At 37.6% G+C, this 20,432-nt stretch overlaps 1 protein-coding gene across 1 annotated transcript in view; it reads right to left on the reverse strand.

Moving 5' to 3' along the window:
- ADCY9 (adenylate cyclase 9) overlaps window positions 1-17,591 on the reverse strand; it is a 171,047-nt gene extending 153,456 nt beyond the window's left edge. Inside the window, exon 1 of the mRNA XM_053695274.1 lies at window positions 15,033-17,591. Coding sequence (XP_053551249.1) covers window positions 15,033-16,707 — 1,675 coding nt within the window. The 5' untranslated portion in view covers window positions 16,708-17,591. The remainder of the gene's footprint in view (window positions 1-15,032) is intronic.
- Window positions 17,592-20,432: the final 2,841 nt, after the last annotated feature.

The raw sequence follows: 20,432 nt of genomic DNA on the forward strand, positions 1-20,432 counted from the left end.
TGTCTTTTAACTTTTTTTTATATTCTTTTATAATTAATCATCCCTTTATCTCTACATTGTGCAGAAAATCATATTTTTCTTGTGTAAACTTACACTCTTTTAGCTTTTCCTTTTTTGTTTAGATAATACTTATGCTTGTGCACAGCTATTTGTATTGACCCAAGTATAATCTGACTATCAAGGTCTACAAGTAGATAATAATATTTCATATACCTTCTTTTAGGGCTGGGCAATATGGGAATAAAAAAAAAATAGAGATTGCGATTTAATCGCAATTTTCACATCAGCACCCCCGTAACCCCAATAAACTCCCCTCTGTAACCTACATAAGCCCCATCAGCTCCCACTGTACCCCCATAAGCCCCCTTCTGTAACCTACATAAGTCCCATCAGCTCCCACTGTAACCCCCAATAAGCTTCCCCTTTAACATCATAAGCACTGCCTGCAACCACCATCAGCCCCCAACCCACATAAGTCCCAGCGCACCCCCCTCCCTGTAACCCGCATCAGCCACAGCGCACCCCCCCTCACTGTAACCCGCATCAGCCACAGCCACCCCCCTCCCTGTAACCCGCATCAGCCACAGCGCTCCCCGGTAAGTTGGCTCAATGTCGCAAGGCGGGCACGGCAAGTCGTCATAGGTGACGTCAAAGGGGACGGGGCTATAAATTGCATACTCTTGCGATTTTAAAACCACTGCGATTAATCGTGATTTAAAATCGCATCCGCAATTAATCGTGCAGCCCTACCTCCTTTCCAATTTTTTTTCATCTTCCCAGTAGTACACTGCTTTTCCAAGAGAAGTAAGCAATTTAGATAATAAAAGTAAATTGGAAAGTTGTTGAAAACTGCATGCTGTACCTGAACCAATGAACCAATGAAAGAAAATATCATGTCCCTTTAATAGTTTTTTTTTTTGTTTTTTTTAAAAGGATGTGTCCAAAGACTACAGAATAATTCAAGTTTTAAAACATTTATTGAATTTATTACTCCTTGCCCTAGAATTGAGCTCCAGTGGCAAAGAGAGAGACCTCGAAAACCAAAGGACTGGGATCTGTATGGTTACATATCAGTAGCTCTGACACGTGTATTACCACTATATTTGCAGTTATTAAAAGACATGTGCATGTTTGAATGCTGAATATGGCCCCCGTCATTGACATTCAGCTCTTTTCGGAACCTGATTTCTTCGTGTGAAAGCGCAACACATTAAAATCTGTGCAAATCCAGATCGTTGTGTGTAGCACTTTCACAAAAAGAAATTCTTCTCCGAAATTAGACGAATATCGCTGGCGGTGGGCATATTCGTCATTTATTACAGAACAAAACTCTCGAAGGCACATGCCTAGTTATTAATAGTTTTGGATTACAAAAAGGAAATATTTTACACACATACATACAAATAGGGCTGCATTTATCATCCACGGGCGGACAGGGACGGGCATATTTGCCCCTGTCCACCCGACTTCTCCTCTGGTGGTCAGCAACCCGCTGCCCCCATTTAACATTGAACACGAGTGCTTCTTTGCATCTCCTGCCTTTGCACAGCCAATCATGCACGGGCAGGAGCTGTCAATCTCCCCGGTCGGACGAGACCTAAGAGGTGGAGAACAGGGTAGGGAAGCAGCGGTCTGATAACTGATGCTTCATAAATATTGACTGCTTGTGCAAACCTGCAGTCAACGGTGGGAGAAGAGCTTGATAAATCGAACCCATATATATATTTCCACTCAAGAGCCACAGAGAACAGCTTGTCCTGAGCAGGAAACAGCCAGTGAAACAGTCAGATTTGGGCACAGCAGATGCGTGGCTCTGCAAATCAGTTACCCTCGGTAGCTGCAAAGTTTGCTACCCCTTAAGAGGGACTTTTTTCCTATGTGTTTAACCACTTTGTAGCTCAAAACAGTCAATTCTTCAACAAAATTGATCATGTCATATTTTTTAAATTACAGTGTCCCTTTAAGATTGCAGAAGAATTTTCATGTGCATCGCCGTCTCCGGCTCTTGTTCAACCCATTGCACAAAAGAAATTCCTGGTCAGTCATCCTGGACAAATGAGTCTATGAACAGCTATTGAACACTTGAACCACAAGTTGGCTTAACAGTATCACAATGATGAGTAGATTTGAATTGTTAGCTAAACAGTATCAGAAGGATAAGATTTGAATGTTATGCAAAGTGTTTCTAATCCAAGGCATGATGTTTTTAAATCACAAATAGATTACGTCAAAGCAAATAAGGTCCTAATATGTTTTTCATATACAATAAACTTGTATGAAAAGTATCAATTTCTTAAGGACTAAAAGCACAAGCGTAATCAGGAAAATAAACATTTATTATTACTATTATGAAATCCAGTTTTTTTTTCAGATTTAGAGGGAATTTCATGTTTGATAATCATGCTAAGTAATCTGGGGTTCTGGGAGTTTGATCAACAGTTATTTAAAGGGACAATCCAGCCAAAATTAGAATCCACATAGATGCATTTCGGTTTTGAATAGAATCATTTTTTGTAATATACATGTAGCTGATTCAAAAGTATATTTAAGTATGTACCGTACCGTACCAGCATTTTAATCACAGCACTCGCTCAGAGCCTGCAGTGCTTGTACTATCTCGTAAAATAACTCAATTTGTTAATTGCTGACATGATACAAGCCCCACTTGTGTTTTGAGCAGCTGCCGTATTTAAAATACTTGGGGCACTGAGAATACCTAGTTATGCTTCACATGCACATGCAGAGAAAGAAACAGCGATTATTTTTACTAGAAGCATTTTTGCCAATACATGTATATTAAACATATGTTTCTATTCAATGATATAATTCATCTATGTGCATTTCGATTTTGACCGGAATGTCCCTTTAAAGGGAAAAATTGTTGTCAATATAATTGTACAGTCAAATACTCTCCTCTGTAATGCATTTCAAGTGATCTATTTTACCTGAAGGTGTGTCTTAAATTATTTACAAATAACTCATTTACCATTGTTTTGTAGTTTTAAATAGCTGGTTTTGCCTGTTGAAACCTATACAGGAAATGTAAATACTGCAGTTGGTTATAGAAAAGATATGCAAACAAGATATAGCAGCATAAAACAACCTCCCAGTGAAGGAAACAAGACAGAAAATCCAGCCCTTTTAAAAGGGCATTCCTGCAGAAGCTTTGAATACAATAAACACATGAGTTTCTTGCCCGACTATATAGTGCCCCTTTAGAAAAAAATATTTAAAGGACCACTCAAATGCAGTAGAATTATTTTAACTTGAGTGTCCCTTTAATGCATATGCAATAGCAGCAGTTGAACACATTTATTTATATATTTTGTCTGCATACAAAAGAGGAAAAAAAAGGCTGAAGGTGTTTAAACTGACACTGGAACTAGCAGGAAGAGCATGTTTGTGCACACCTGATACTTACATTCCAATTTCTCACTGGCTGATAAACATAGCAGCTGTTTTCTGCTTGGAAATGGCAGTTTGGCAGCTACATGTCACTCCTAACTGGCTGTGTCTTGCTCAGTAGCTGCAAAGTTCGTAGCTCCAATGCTGTACTTTACCTTTGTGTTTAATCCTTATTTTGGAGTCAGACATATAGTCAACTAGAGCAATTAATGCAAAAATCATATGCTGTAACAAAATAGAGCATGAAGAGTTTGCATTCAAATTCAGCACAAAGATGTTCAATTATAATCACAATTGCACATTTGAAATGCCCCATCCTGTTCCAGCTGACTGAAACCTACATACATATGCCTGTTTCTGATTGGCTCACCAGCCTTAGCCCCACCTGGAGAAACAAGGGGGAATGTGTGGTGTTCTAAAACAATGACAAGTTGTTTAACACTTCAGTGGGAAAAGAGATTTTGTTTAAAAATATAATGCTCTAACAAAAACAAAAAACTGTATTTTTACACTAGTATTTACCATTAATAAAGAAAATTGGCTGTTCTCACAGCAGCTAAAAGCAAAATGTTAGTTAAAATGTTTATCTTAAAAGTTAATTTTACGTTTTTTTACTAACTGCCTGCACCAAACATATTATAAATAATAAATCTCACTTGGCCACTGTGTAACCACAGAGTGCACTGCAGCCTATCAACTCCAGCCGTAGCACTTCTGACCTAAGGTCAGAGGGCAGATTTAAAGCTCTTAATAATTAAAGGGACAGTAAATACATTGCAATTACAAGACTCCTTTCTTGTCTTGTTTTAGAATAACATATCAGCCAAGTCCCAGACTAACATCTCATTTGCTGCAAATGGTTCATCTGAGCTTTCTTCTGCAGAAGACAAAGCTAGCCAAAGTCATTATGTTAGTATTAAGTGCTTTCTTTTGGAGTTGTTGTTATCTGCTAAAGCCAATTAGGGAAACTTGTGTAGCAGGGTTAGCCTTCAGTAGTCTGCAGTGTGCATTTTAGTTCTGAGAATTAGAAGCACCACATTTTTCAGAGCTAAATTACATGGAAAACGAGGAAAATAAATAATGAAAGTATATTGCAAAGTTGGTTTACTATGTATAACTAAACTAAAATGAAAAAAAGAAAAGAGAGAAATGCTATGATGTGATTTATGTTAATAAGTGAATAATTGATTTTTGTTAAGAAAATGCTGAAACATATTTGGATATCTAACAAAAAAAAAAAAACCTTTTACATGAACAACTCAAGGTGTTTACCGTCCCTTTAAATAAACATATATTCCAATAAGATTTGTTAGAGCATTTTATAATTAAATTTTTACTATATGTTTAACTTCTGCAAAGTCAGCTCCAGAGATATTGATTGGTTCACTGGCTGTTATCAGCTATCTATTTTAGGAGGCATATTTGCATAGCAGCCAATCACAAGCCATGTTTAGCTATGGAGCAGAAGTGCACTGCTGGGAGCTAGCTGTTGATTGGTGGTTACACACATACGCCTAATGCCATTGGCTCACTGGCTGTGTTCAGCTAGCTACCAGAAGTGCATTGCTAATTATTATTTTCCCACTTCCCTCAAAGAGGCTGGAGTACATAAATATTACCCAACAACATTCTACATCGTGATTGGTGGATCAGTGCAGAAAATCGTTTATATCTGTCCCAAGCTGACCACAGCAAAGGAGATAAGATATACTTCAGAGTGTTTCAGTTTTAAAAAAAAGCATTTTTGCAATATACTTCCATTCTAGTAAAAGTTGTTACTGTTGGTCAGTGGCATACGCACATATGCTGGGAGGGCCCATGCACCAGTTCTCAAAGAGCAGGCTGAGGTGTGTATTGGGCCTGTGAATACGGAATTTGTGTAATATAAGCCACTTCTGACTCACTGAGAAGGTGTAGTGTCTGAATACTGGTGCACTGCCCACACAGCATATGTACATATGCCCCTGAAAAACAGTATTTTACTAGAAGCATCTTTTGCTAATGCAAGTATATTGCAAAACTGCTTCTATTTAAATGTAAAATGCACACATGCACATTTCTATCCCTTTAACAAAAACAATAAAGCACAGTGAAGTGGGATAGTTTTGCACATGCCAACTATAGGGCAGCACATTTTGAGGAGCAGTTCTATAGCATTATGCCCTCCCACTAAATGCTTGCCAAGGATTCATTTATCTGGATATTATTATGAATAATTATTTATAAATCAATCTTCCCTGGTTGTCTTGTGGGTGCACAACTCCCCTGCATATCCCTGTGAGAAATATACCAGTCAAATTATGAGCTAAAATTGTTGGAAGTAGGGGAGGGTCAGGGAACAGTTAATTTCACAGTACTGAGCTAAATACACTACTGGCTACATCGCTGATACATACTATGCATATGTATGACAAATAGTCTGATATCCCTTTATGCCAGAGAGTGTGGCTATTAATCATTGCTTTTATACATATAGTGTGTGAGTGTATAATGTGCGTACAGTGTACAAATGTATATTTGTGTATAGTGCGTTCATATAATGCGTTTGTATAGTGTGTGGGTCTGTGAACATAGTGTGCGTAAATATATTTGTACAGTGTATGTATATAATGTGTTTTTTCTATACATAGTGTGTGTGTGTGTGTGTGTGTGTGTGTGTGTGTGAAGTGAGTTTGTATAGTCTGTGTATAGTGTATAGAGTGTGTGTATACATTGTGTTTGTATACAGTGTGTGTGTGTGTGTGTACAGTGTATTTGTATAGTGTATAGAGTGTGTGTACAGTGTATTTGTATAGTGTATAGAGTGTGTGTATACATAGTGTTTATATACAGTTGTGTGTGTGTGTACAGTGTATTTGTATAGTGTATAGAGTGTGTGTATACATTGTGTTTGTATACAGTGTGTGTGTGTGTATAGTGTATAGAGTGTGTGTATACATTGTGTTTGTATACAGTGTGTGTGTATACATTGTGTTTGTATACAGTGTGTGTGTGGTATAGTGTATAGAGTGTGTGTATACATTGTGTTTGTATACAGTGTGTGTGTGTATAGTGTATAGAGTGTGTGTATACATTGTGTTTGTATACAGTGTGTGTGTGTACAGTGTACTTGTATAGTGTATAGAGTGTGTGTATACATTGTGTTTGTATACAGTGTGTGTGTGTGTGTGTGTGTGTACAGTGTACTTGTATAGTGTATAGAGTGTGTGTATACATTGTGTTTGTATACAGTGTGTGTAAAGTGTACTTGTATAGTGTATAGAGTGTGTGTATACAATGCGTTTGTATACAGTGTGGTATGTGTGCACAGTGTATTTGTATAGTGTATAGTGTGTGTATACATTGTGTTTGTATACAGTGTGTGTGTACAGTGTATTTGTGTAGTGTATAGAGTGTGTATACATAGTGTTTATATACAGTTGTGTGTGTGTGTATACAGTGTATTTGTATAGTGTATAGAGTGTGTGTATACATTGTGTTTGTATACAGTGTGTGTACAGTGTATAGAGTGTGTGTATACATTGTGTTTGTATACTGTGTGTGTGTGTATGTGTACAGTGTATTTGTATAGTGTATAGAGTGTGTGTATACATTGTGTTTGTATACAGTGTGTGTGTACAGTGTATTTGTATAGTGTATAGAGTGTGTGTATACATAGTGTGTATATACAGTTGTGTGTGTACAGTGTATTTGTATAGTGTATAGAGTGTGTGTATACATTGTGTTTGTATACAGTGTGTCTGTGTGTGTGTGTGTACAGTGTATTTGTATAGTGTATAGAGTGTGTGTATACATTGTGTTTGTATACTGTGTGTGTGTGTAAAGTGTACTTGTATAGTGTATAGAGTATGTGTATACATTGTGTTTGTATACAGTGTGTGTGTACAGTGTATTTGTATAGTGTATAGAGTGTGTATATACATAGTGTTTATATACAGTTGTGTGTGTGTGTACAGTGTATTTGTATAGTGTATAGAGTGTGTGTATACATTGTGTTTGTATACTGTGTGTGTGTGTAAAGTGTACTTGTATAGCGTATAGAGTGTGTGTATACATTGTGTTTGTATACTGTGTGTGTGTACATTAGCATATTTATACCTGTGAGAGTATATCAGAATAAAAAAAACAACATGTAGAGATTAACACAGTGATACAGACACACACACTTATAAACCCACAACAAGTGCACTCAAACACAGCTAGTGGCTCCGTGAACAACATGACTAAGTAGTGCACGTACCACCCTTATATATGAGTAAACATGCACAGCACAGGCAGATCTCCCCCACTTCAAAAACATGTTTAGAACCTTTCATGAAACTGAAGCCGCAGGGAATCTTGCTGCACCCACCCATAGTCTCTACAACATCCCAGTCAGTGTGTATTCACATTACAAGTGGAAGTAAAAAAAATAGCATTCTGGATAGTGTCCAAATGACAGGGGAAAAAACACCAAGAAATGGAAAGAGGAAAATGACTATCCCAGGAGAGAAAGACATGAATTTAACTTATCAACACTGACACTCTCTCTGCTTGTTCACCCTATAAACACCCAGTGCTGAGCTCTGCTCTGTAACTAAACCTCTCACCCCGTAACCACCCTGCACAGCTGGAATCAAAAACATTCAAGCAGCCAGAATTTTTAGGGCCTTCTTATGAGATTATCATTTATAAACAATTTTATAAATACACACATATAATATGCACACACAAATTATACACAAACATGTACAGTATTGTGCTGAGATCACAAGGTAATCAAGTGGTTAATTTACTGCAGCAACAATTTAACCCTTGCTAACACCATGGATTACATCAATATAATGCATGTTGTTATGTCATAAGGAGCGGCACGACCTGGTGTCAAACATAATAGGAAATGCAGCCCTAAATGGAATTTAAACATCTCTTGCTTTTTCTTGTAAAATTTGTGCTTTTTTCCCACACTCCCTAGAGAGGCCAAAAAAGCACATTGCGTAACAGGTATTTTTCAAAATGCTACAAATTCCCTAAACCAGCTGTCAGATTTGCAGCATTTTGAAGCCTATACGGTTTTTTTTAACAAGCAAATAGGGAGTATACACCAGAAGATAGTCTCAAACCAAACTCAGAAATTCCTACAAACATTAATAAATCAGCAATAAATTAATAAAAAACATTCAATGTTATACAATAAATTAGTGGTTTGCACCAGAATATAATCACAAATATAACTTCAAATTCCTTAGAACAAATATTTGATTTATTTAATAAAAATTGTTATTTAATAAAAATTGGTATACGCATTAGAAAAACATGTATAGGTACTATATCCCTTAAAATGATGTTTATCAATCAGTATATATTCATTTCATAGTATAGCCACTTAAATAATGGGGATTAAAATGTTCGTATCCCTTAAATGTTGGTTCAAAACAGCAATACTGTTTACGTGTGGTGCATTATTTTGGCACAATTAAAAATTGTTAATTAAAATATTTAACAAAACATTTTAAAAAGGTACAATTAAACACTAATTAGGTTTATACGCATATTGAAGTTATTTCCTGTATCCCTCTAGTCATGGGGGCTTCCATTTTGAAATCTAATTTTCACTGCTTTCAATTGCTGACGTGTTTGCACACATGTGTGAACTCTCTTTCAGATGCCTCTAATGTATCCTAGATTCCCAAATGGTGGCACACATAATTAGTTTGTGTTGAAAGTCCCCTTAAAGGGACACTCAAGTCAACATTAAACTATCATGATTCAGATAGAGCAGCAATTTTAAATAACTTTCCAATTTATTTTCATTAAAAAAATGTGCACCGTCTTTTTATATTTACACTTTTTAAGTCACCGGCTCCTACTGAGCATGTGCAAGAATTCACAGAAAATACGTATATTGCATTTATGATTGGCTGATGGCTATCACGTGATCAGGGGAAGTGGAAATATACATAACTTTTAAATTTTTCAGAAGAAAAATCTACTACTCAATTGAAGTTCAGGCTAAGGGGTCAATTTATCAAAGGCTTCACAAGCTTTTTGACCCTCTACGGCTGCAGGTTCTCACAAGAGAACCTGCACGCCAAATTTAACAAGCAGCGGTCATCAGACCGCTGCTTTCCTAATCTTTCAGCAAAATTAAATCTCTGCGGTCTAGTTCGACTGGGGAGATTAACAGCTCCTGCCCGCGCGTGATTGGATTACGCGGCAGGAGGCGGGATTGCATGAGAGCGCAAAATAGCGCTTGTGTGCAATGCTGAATTCCACCAGGGGAATTCAGCCTGCCAGAGGCGAGCTGCAGCAGACAGGGGCGCGTATGTGCGCCCCTGTCCGCCTCAGCTTGATAAATCGCCCCCTAAGTGCTATTGCATTGTCTTGTTACCATGCATATGTTAATTATGCAAATCTCCTGTATTTACTGATCCTTTAAGCACTAGCACTCTCTATATAGTGCCCTATGCCTTCAATAGAAAGCGCAATTCGGAATAAGTGCACCCATTTTCCATTGTATGACAAGTCATTGGTTAAAGGGACAATCTACTCCAGAATTTTTATTGTTTAAAAAGATAGATAATCCCTTTATTACCCATTCCCTAGTTTTGCATAACCAACACAGTTATATTAATACACTTTTTACCTCTGGCTCTGTGATTACCTTGTATCTAAGCCTCTGCAGACAGCCCACGAAAAGCGCAGACACACCCACCAAACCCAACAACAGCTAATTTACCTTTATTTAAGCATTTGAAATAGCTGGCTTTGCCTGTGGTATCCCAATCTATTTATACTTAAGTATAGGCCATATGTATAAATATAGCCAGCAGAAGAAATTAAGATTCCAGTGGGGGGAAGTAATAAAATGTTAATTTTCAAGTGTTCTCTCTTGAGTTTTGGGCTTTGATATGCAGACAGAGATAATATAAATAAGCATGTGTGTGTACAGAAAGTGATACAATAAGGAGATCTGATTTCCCTGCAAGCACAACCCAATTAATTGGCTTATAGTTTCAGAAACCAAAACCAAACCAAATATTTAATATAGAAAAATAAACACAAATAATTTATCATACATTTTATACTCTGTAGCTGGTATAACAAGTCATTGGAAACACAATAAAGGGACAGTATACACCAAGTTTCATATAACTGCATGTAATAGACACTACTATAAAGAAGAATATGCACAGATACTGATGTAAAAAATCCAGTGTAAACCCATTTAAAATTTACTTAGAAGCTTCCAGTTTAGCACTGTTGATGAGGTTAGGCTGGGACACCCACTGAAAGGGGCTGGGTAAACAAAAAGAGCAGAAACTCCCCCCTCCCCCTCATATTAAAAGACAGATACCATAAACAGGAGCCAGATGGGGGTCTGTAAACGCGTGTATACATTGACACGGTGGGACTTGGTTAGGAGTCTGAAAATCAGCACAATGTTATATAAAAAATAAGCAAAACTATACATTGTTACAAAAACACTCCCAGGTGGGCTATATAAATGGATCATCTACAAAACATTTATGCAAAGAAAAATATAGGGTACAATGTCCCTTTAAGGGAAAAACTATTTTGTAGTACACTGTCTCTTTAATAATGACAAACTTCCTATGCAAATTTTAACTAAAAATGCTATTATAATTTTATTTTATTTTGAGGCAATATATTTAACATAATCGTAAGTACAATAACATAATTTGGCCCCCAGGCAATTTCACCATTTGTGACCGGCCCTCCACAGAAAAAAGTGCCCCTGGATTAGTCTATACACCACACTAAAATAAATCAATAGTTTTCCCCATCAATAGACAATTTGTGACAATCTTGGAAACTAGCCCATAGTAAGCCTTATTCCCAGAGGCGTAGTCTCAGTATTTAAATGCAAAAAAAAAAAAAGCTTATTTGGGTAATAAAAAAACAAAACACTAACAGACATAAATCCAACTTAAAAGGACAGTCTACACCAGAATTTTTATTGTTTAAAAAGATAGATAATCCCTTTATTACCCATTACCCAGTTTTGCACAAACAACACTGTTGTATTAATACACTTTTTATCTCTGTGATTGCCTTGTATCTAAGCCTCTGCAGACTGCCCTCTTATTTCAGTTCTTTTGACAGACTTGCATTTTAGCCAATCAGTGCTGACTCCTAGGTAACTCCACGTGCATGAGCTCAATGTTATCTATATGACACATATGAACACCCTCTAGTGGTGAAAAACTGTCAAAATGCATTCAGATAAGAGGCCGCCTTGAAGGTCTAAGAAATTAGCATATGAACCTCCTACGTTTAGCTTTCAACTAAGAATACCAAGAAAACAAAGCAAAATTGGTGATAAAAGTAAATTGGAAAGTTGTTTAAAATTACATGCCCTGTCTGAATCATGAAAGTTTATTTTGGACTAGACTGTCCCTTTAAAGGACCAGAATAAACAACAAATGCATGATAAAAAGACAATGCAATAGCACTTAGGGGCCGATTTATGAAAGTGCGAGCGGACATGATACAATGTACCGTATCATGTCCGCCGCACATTCGCTGTCGGCATTTATCATTGCACAAGCAGTTCTGGTGAACTGCTTGTGCAATGCCGCCCCCTGCAGGGGATGTCAATCAGCCCAATCGTATAGGATCGTGCAGATTGATGTCCGCAGCCTCAGAGCACGCGGACCAGTTATGAGCAGCGGTCTTTAGACCGCTGCTCATAACTGCTGTTTCCGGCGAGTCTGAAGGCTTGCGCAGAAACAGGGGCATTCGGAGCTTGATAATTTGGCCCCTTAGTCTGAAGTTCAAAATGAGTAGTTTTTTTCTGACAAACTTCAAAGTTTTGTCTATTTCCACTCCTCCTGTATCATGTGACAGCCATCAGCCAATCACTAATGGCATACACGTTTATTCTGTGAAATCTTGCACATGCTCAGTAGGAACTGGTGACTCAAAAAGTCTAAATATAAAAAGACTGTGCACATTTTGTTAATGGAAGTAAATTGGAAAGTTGTTAAAAATTGCTGCTCTATCTGAGTCATGAAAGATTAATTTAGACTTGAGTGTCCCTTTAAGTGTTACAAATAAATAAAATATATAATTTTAAATAATAATATAGTTTGCTTATGTCACTGTTAGACAAAAAGAATATTGACACAGAAATCCAGAGAAATATTTCATACAAATTATTACATTGATTGTATGAGTTAGGTGTAGCAAACTATCTAATGATTGGATTAAAAATAAATATTCATCAGTGTAAACATCTGGAGAAGTTTCTGAAATATACAACCAGACTTTAATGGGATATCAAAGTGCAAAAATACAGTATAATATTTCTAAAACTGCATTATATCAGTGACTGCCAACCTTGGAATCCCAGATGTTTAGGAACTACATTGCCTATGATTCTTAGGCTCTCTGTCGTCTAGCTTAGCATCATGGGAAAAGTAGTTCCAAACATCAGGGGTGCCAAGGTAAACCATTACTGCTCTGTGTGTTTAGCCCAGACATTCTCAAACTTGGCCCTCCAGAGTTTTTCTTTGGATCTACATTTCCCATGATGCTCAGCCAGTATATCAGCTGGCTGAGCATCATGGGAAATGTTGTTCCAAAACCTCTGGAGGGCCACGTTTGAGGATATCTGTTTTAGCCCCTGAAACAGGCTTAAGCACATAGTTAGAGTCAGCTCCAAAACAGCAATGAACTTCTGGATGTTGGATGAACACACCTACTGAGCCAATAGCAAGAGGTGTATGTGTGAAGCCACAAATCAGCAGCTAGCTCCCAGTAGTGCATTAATGCTTCTGAGCCAACATAGGTATGCTTTTCAACAAACAATACAAAGAGAACAATGTACAACAGAAGTTTATTGAAAAGTATCTTAAAATTGCCTTCACTATCTAAACAACAAAAGTTTAACGGGACATGGAGCCCACAATTTTCTTTTATACAACTTTTCAATTTATATATATTATCACATTTGCTTCATTCTCTTGGTATCTTTTGTTGAAGGAGCAATGAGGCACTATTGGGAGCTAGCTGAGCACACCAGATCAGCCAGACATGAGGCATATATGTGCAACCACCAATCAGCAGCTAGTTCTCTGTAATGCATTGCTTCTCCTGAGTCTACCTAGGTATGCTTTTCAGCAAAATGATACCAAGAGAAGAAAGGAAATCAGATCATAGAAATAAATGGGAAAGTTACTTAAAATGGCATGCTCTGTCCGAATCACAATTTTAGTTTTCATGTCCCTTTAATCGTGACTTTAAAAAACAAACAATAAAATAAGTGATAAAATGTATATTCATAGCTGAATTTCCCCTTTACTAGAGCCTTTATGTTCTTAAAAAAAAATTAATTGAAAAATAAATAAAAACGTAAATTCCTATCTCAGACCAAGTGAAATATGATTAAGTTCCGGTTTTTACAAAGCTAATTTGAAATACAGTAGCTGTCTTTGTTTTATGTTGGCAATAAATTAAAAAGCAAACCCTAAAGCTATCATGAAAAAGTATGTTTGGGAAAAAAAAAAAATATCCAGCCACTAAAGTGCTTCATACATAAATAGGTTCAAACAGTGCTGGTTTTCTAATGCAGTGAGAATTCCTAAAGGAACGTTCTAGTCAAAACTTTAAAGTGTTTTCTGCACTACATATGAATTAGCAAAAATGCTGTCACAGCTTCAGTAATAAAAGCTTTTTATTATGCACGTGACATTCAGAAGCTCATGCACCTGCTCAGAGAACTTGCAGTCACACTGCCGCTTTGCCATGTATCGGTGCAGGCGCAAGTTATCAATGCACATGCACAATATCACACGTGATAGCTTTTACTATAACAAAGTTTGCTGAAATAAATTGGTATTGGTGCTACTCAAAAAAGCAAACTGCACTCAACTAGTATAATGTTAATTTGCTACTCAAACAGTTATATTAGTATTAAAGACTTTAACGCAACTTTAAATAGAATGCTCTCTTAAGAGGAAGTTATCAGGACAGGCTCAGAAAGCTCTGGACTTTAAATTATTAGTGTAACAAACATTCATTTTTTTTCTTTTTTTAATATAGTACAATTTTGTCTTTATCAGGACAGGTTCAAGTGTTGCATGATTTGTATAAAATGTAATGTGACCCGATGACTGCAAATTCTCAGTACATGTTCAGAATGGGCTGATATTTAGTGTAGGATGATATTCTAAATGCAGATTATCAGGACAGGCTCAGACAACACAGGGTTTTCTCCAGTGAAAGGTGACATAAGAATTTTTAGGACAGGCTCAGTACACATTCAGAATGTTTCTAGGGTTTTTTGTATACAATAACATAGGCAGTAAGCAGCAGAATATATATACATATATACACTGTCAATTTATCTATGTATGCAAAATGAATTCCCAAAATCAAATGTTATTGGGGCATTGCTAAGGATTTATAAACTTCTGATCTTTAAGAAAACAGTAACATGCTGCTGCATAACATGAACATTCGTACAAAAATATTTTTATATCTATCTATCTATATATATATATTTTAATTTAAACAGATTTATAACATTACTGTAGAACCTTAGAATCTAAAACAGTTTTTTTTTTTTTTTGCAAACCAATTTACATAGAGTCAACATCACAAAATATTCCAAATGTTCTTACCTTTCAGCTGGTCAGCAGCTACTATCTGCCCTACGCGTTCAACAACCAGACTGTCCTCCATTATGTAGCGATCATCCAAGTACTTTGCAGTTTTCTCAGAAATGTGGACTTTCCCAGCAACCCCTAGCTGCTCCATTAGGTTGGCTAAATTGACATCATTTGACCACACATCGAATTTGAACCTCCTCATGCCAAGGATTCCACATAGAACAGTACCAGTATGAACACCAACACGCATGTTGACCATCTCCTTTTTTTCTTGGCAGAACTGCTCAATGGCCTCTATCATGCCAAGACCCATTTCAATGCAACAGTAGGCATGGTCAGCCCTGGGCTCAGGACATCCTGCTACACAGTAGTAGCAATCACCCAGAGTACTAATTTTCTCACAACATGTCTCCTCGCAAAGCCGGTCAAATCGGCCAAACAAATCATTAAGTAGGCCCACCAAGGCATGGGCAGATTTGTTGGCACTCATCTTGGTAAAACCCACAATGTCAGCAAAGAGGATGCTCACTTGCTCAATTCTCTGCATTTTAAAAGGCCTGAAAACAATGGGAGTCTTTTGGATGGAGGATTTCTTCTTGCGGCTCTTAGGGCTTGAGGCTGCATGGCGTCTAACTGAGTTCTCACTTTCGTCATCACCCTGCTTCATTAGGTCATCAGCGATAATCCTTGGCATGACAGAGTGGATCATTCGCTCTTTGAGAGCTTTCTCCACTTCGAGGTCTTTGCCATGCATAATGGACTGGCCAACCTTTAGGAAGGTGCTACGAGATCGAACCTCTGACATAATAAAAAGATGAACGCCTATGGCATGGATACAAACGTGCAGCAATGCTTTGCTTAACAACTCCAAGTGTGCTGACCTTCCAACAATGGGAGTAAAGCATCTCACATCCCTAAAATTGTAACCAAAGGTCTCAAAAAGAATGGAATATACAACCCCAAAGCAGGCACTGAGGTACAGGGGCAAGTGCATGACCGTGTATAGGAGGAGAAGAACTTCCACACATATGGAGAAACTGCCCACCTGGGAGAGACAAGCGGAAAACTGAGGTGTTGGAAGAGAGGTGAAGTTCAATAATTCCTCACTCCCCATTCCTGGCGTTAGCACTTGGAATTGGGAGGCCAAAGTTATTGCAAAGACAAGCAGCGTAACAAGCAGAGAGACAGCGGTACAATGCCGGGCGTAGGACTTGGTGAAGGTGAAAAAAAAGAAGCCTAGGCACACTATGAGGAAGCACAGAGTGGGGGCCAGGTAGTCCACAAGCTTGGATTTCATATGTACCCCAAAATAGATACTCCAAAGCAGTCCAGACACAGAAAGATACACTAGAGCGTAACGGAACCTACGTTGGGTCTGGGGGAAGCACCTCTCTACACAGGCCTCCTCTAGATTATTAGAATCAAACTTTGGGTTCCACCAATTGGAGGTTGATCTCTCAAAAAGCTGAGGGATCTTCTTCTGCTTACGAACCCCACCAGATCCTCCAGTTTTCTTAACCCCAGACTCCCCTGAGCTGCAGCTGGATGATATACTGTATTTAACCCGTCTAGACGGCCCTTGGTGATGTTGCTTGTTAATTCTAACAGTCACGCTACTGCAGTCCCCACTTCCATCACACCTCACCTCAGTATGATGTAGCAGCTGCTGGTTCACAGGGGAAGCCATATTGACAATATGGAGTTTGCCTGGGACTTTTATTTTTCCTAACCCCCCACCCTCCCCCTCTTTTCCAACACCCCCTCCTACAGCCTAACCTTCAGATGTAGTCAAATAGAAGGGTTTTGACAGCTTCCAGTCTGCCTGAGGCAGCACACACTAGTACATCCATGCAAAGCAGCCTCTCTAGTATTATAAAACAAAGCGTGTGCCGCTTGCTGCACGCTGTCCATACTAAGGTAATGCAAATAAATATATATTTAGGAATGGGGAAAAATCCTGGGCTCCTACAATCTTACTTCAGGAATCTTTAGGGTATATTATCCCTCTACAAACTGGCATATCCCCCTGCTCTTAAAATCCTGTCAAGCTTTTGGTTTAGCTAAATATATTTTTATCCACCCCTTATATATAAGATTAGGAATATCTGGGGACCATGTGAAGCCCACAGCTGATCATCTCCCCTCCTCCTTCCGTCTGTAATTATTTAAGATCAACTCACTCAGTATTGTAAATCCCAAAAGACAGCATGATATATCCCATCCATGATTGGGGCACTTCATCTTTCCTGGGGAAAATGATCCAACATTCCTGGTGTGGAAATAAATAATAATAATACAATTCAATGCAGAAAAGCACAAAGGATGAAATCTGTAGGTGCTCCCTCCTCCTTTTTGGGGTGCTGGGGACAGGATGCAGTCCTTTCTGTGGCTGGGATCCCTTTGTAATTGCAGTAGTGTGGTGCTGTGTGGCCAGTTGCCCCCCAATCTCCTTGCAATGGGACACAGAGAGGGTGATGGGCTTCTGCCTCTGCCTCCCTAGCCATGAGGGGCCTCTCTGCAGCCTCTCTCTCTCCCACAGCTCTCTTTCTGGCTGCTATTCCTATGCTGGGCAGAGCAGGGAGGGAGGAGGAGGGGAGTATGAGGAGGCTGGCAAAAGGAGAGAGGGAGGAGACAGCACAAGGGGAAAAAGAGACTGCATAGCTAGGGGCTAGATAAAGGAAAATGCCTCTCACATGAGAGTGCCCCATGATAGACTAGATGTGTGCAGTGTAGATATATAAATATAGGATTTGCCCCTCTCATGCTGCTCAGACAGCTGAAGATTGACTCATGTATAAGAAGATTATCTGGGGCAGGCTCAGACATCTATCTCTGAATTCTTATAAATATTATTTCTGTGAGGACAGGGATATACATATAGAGTCTGTACTGGGACCCTATACACAGGTAATCACAGTGCTGATATAATCTCCAGTCAGGTGCCACCCTGCAATAGATAGAACTTAGTATACAGCTAGGGACAGTATTAAATATAAAGTCAAGTTATTGGGCAGCTACTCGCTGTTAGAGAGAAATCAACCAGTTTGTGCATCCAAGGGGTAACCCTGTATTAGATAGAAAATCAGCACTGGTTGAGCTTGTCCAGATATTTTGCAGTCAGGAACTTACCAGCAATAAACCCTATATTAGCTGAACCTGCCCTGATAATGTGCAGCCAGGAAGTCACACTACATGTCAATGTACTGTTGTCAATGTACTGTTAGGAGGTCACCCCAATTAGTTAGCAACACATGAGTGTCTGAGCTAGGGATGGGCGAATGTTTTGCAACATTGAAAAATGAAACAAATTTTAACTCATTTGTTCGTTTGTTTCGAATTTCGAATGTTTGTACCACATTCTAACATTTGTTTAATGTAATGGTATTTCTAATGCTTTCTATAAATGTAATATTCGATTAGACATTTATATAATTATTCGATTTGAATTATGCAATATTTAAATTAGAAAAATTCTAATCAATATATTTGTAATAGTATTTCTAATGCTCTCTTTAAACGTGATATTCAAATGATGCAATATTCGAAACAAAAACATTTAAATTGTTATATTTGTATCTCTAATCAATTTACTAAATTCCCTACCACAAACTATTGAACTTCTGAATAGTATTTGTTAAATCCAATGTTAAATTCGCAAATTTGAATCTGGATATTGAATCTAATTATGAACATTTGAAACAATGAAAATATTTGAAAACCGAAGATAACATTCGATTATCGAATTTGAATGGAATTTCATTCTTATCAACATTCAATTGTCCAAAACGAATGTCCACTGGACTATTTGTTCTAACAAACGAATTACACTTTCAGCACATTTGTGCATCCCTAGCCTGAGCAAATCCTGATATCAAAGCTTAGTAATCACAAGATTTTAGATATGAACCCAGAATAGCTAAACCAGTCCTGACAATCTCCAGTTAAGAAACCACTATATGAAAAGAGGCTGTCTTCTACTGTATACGATCACGGTAGCTGTTGCTATACATTAGAAAGAATCCCAGCACTGTCATAACCTGTCCTGATAATAAATCCTTAAATTCTGCAGTGCCCCAGCCAGTCCTTATAAAATAAATCAATGCATTTAAAGGGCCATAATACTCATATGCTAAATCACTTGAAACTGATGCAGTATAACTGTAAAAAGCTGTCAGGAAAATATCACCTGAGCATCTCTATGTAAAAAAGGAAGATATTTTACCTCACAATTTCCTCAGCTCAGCAGAGTAAGTGCTGTGTAAAAAGTTATACTCAGCTTCTGCCAGCTGCAGGTAAAAAAAATGAAGAAATGAACAGCAGCCAATCAGTGAATCATGAACTCTTTTACTGTGATCTCATGAGATTTCACTTAACTCTCATGAGATTTCATAGTAAACTTCCTTAAACTGAATAGGGAAATACGATGAGTTTGCACAAGGCTCACTCCCTTAGCTGTCCCAGAACAGACATACTGATTTGCTGCTTAGAAGTCCTTTACAATGGGATGTGGCTACTGATTAATTTTTGAGGTAAAATATCTTTCTTTTTTACATAGAGATGTTCAGGAGATATTTTCTAGTCAGCTTTTTACAGCTATGCTGCATCACTTTCAAGTACTTCAACATTTGGGTATCATGGCCCTTTAACTACATAGAACTAGTGAAACTTAATTTGATAATAAGGTAGTTTACACAGTATTGCATAGTATTGTGAGCCTGTCCTGATAACACCTCTTTATATTCTACACTGTCCGAGCCTATCCTTTCAACATGAAGCCAGGAAATGTACCTAGTTATACCTATCCAGATAATACGTTGAGAGGAGTTAACCCTATAGTAAATAGAATCCTGAGCCTGTCCTGATAATAAGGAATGTGCTCATCAGCACTATATACTGAGCTTACCCTAAATTAAAGGGATCTTTAACAGTAAATACATGTTAGACATAATGATGTATTCAAGGCAAAGGATTAGCCTTAGATCAATATATAGATGTATTTTTACAATTATATCAGTTAGACATGTGCAGCCATGACAAATCTGGTTCACCTGTAGCTTTATACTTACCTTATTGCTTGTTTTACATCTATCCCTAATTATCCTTAGCAGGAAAGATAGAGAAGTTGAAACTTAAGTTAAAACATGGCGGCACCCATTACTTTCTAGAAGCTTAGTGGGATTTAGAAAACCAACAGTTAAATTACATGAAAATAGGACAAAATAAATAATGAAAGTAAATTGCAAAATTTTAATTACATATAATTAAACATTTTATATTATAATCTCATACTGTTTAATATCCCTTTAATGGGATGTTAAATAGTCTGTTTGATTGCAATAAAAAAAACAGAAATCATTACAATATGTATTATTCGTCTATTTAAATGGATTTTACATTTTATTAAATTTTTTA

This window comes from Bombina bombina, chromosome 11 (assembly GCF_027579735.1).
Source record: "Bombina bombina isolate aBomBom1 chromosome 11, aBomBom1.pri, whole genome shotgun sequence".
Taxonomy (NCBI): Eukaryota; Metazoa; Chordata; class Amphibia; order Anura; family Bombinatoridae; genus Bombina; species Bombina bombina.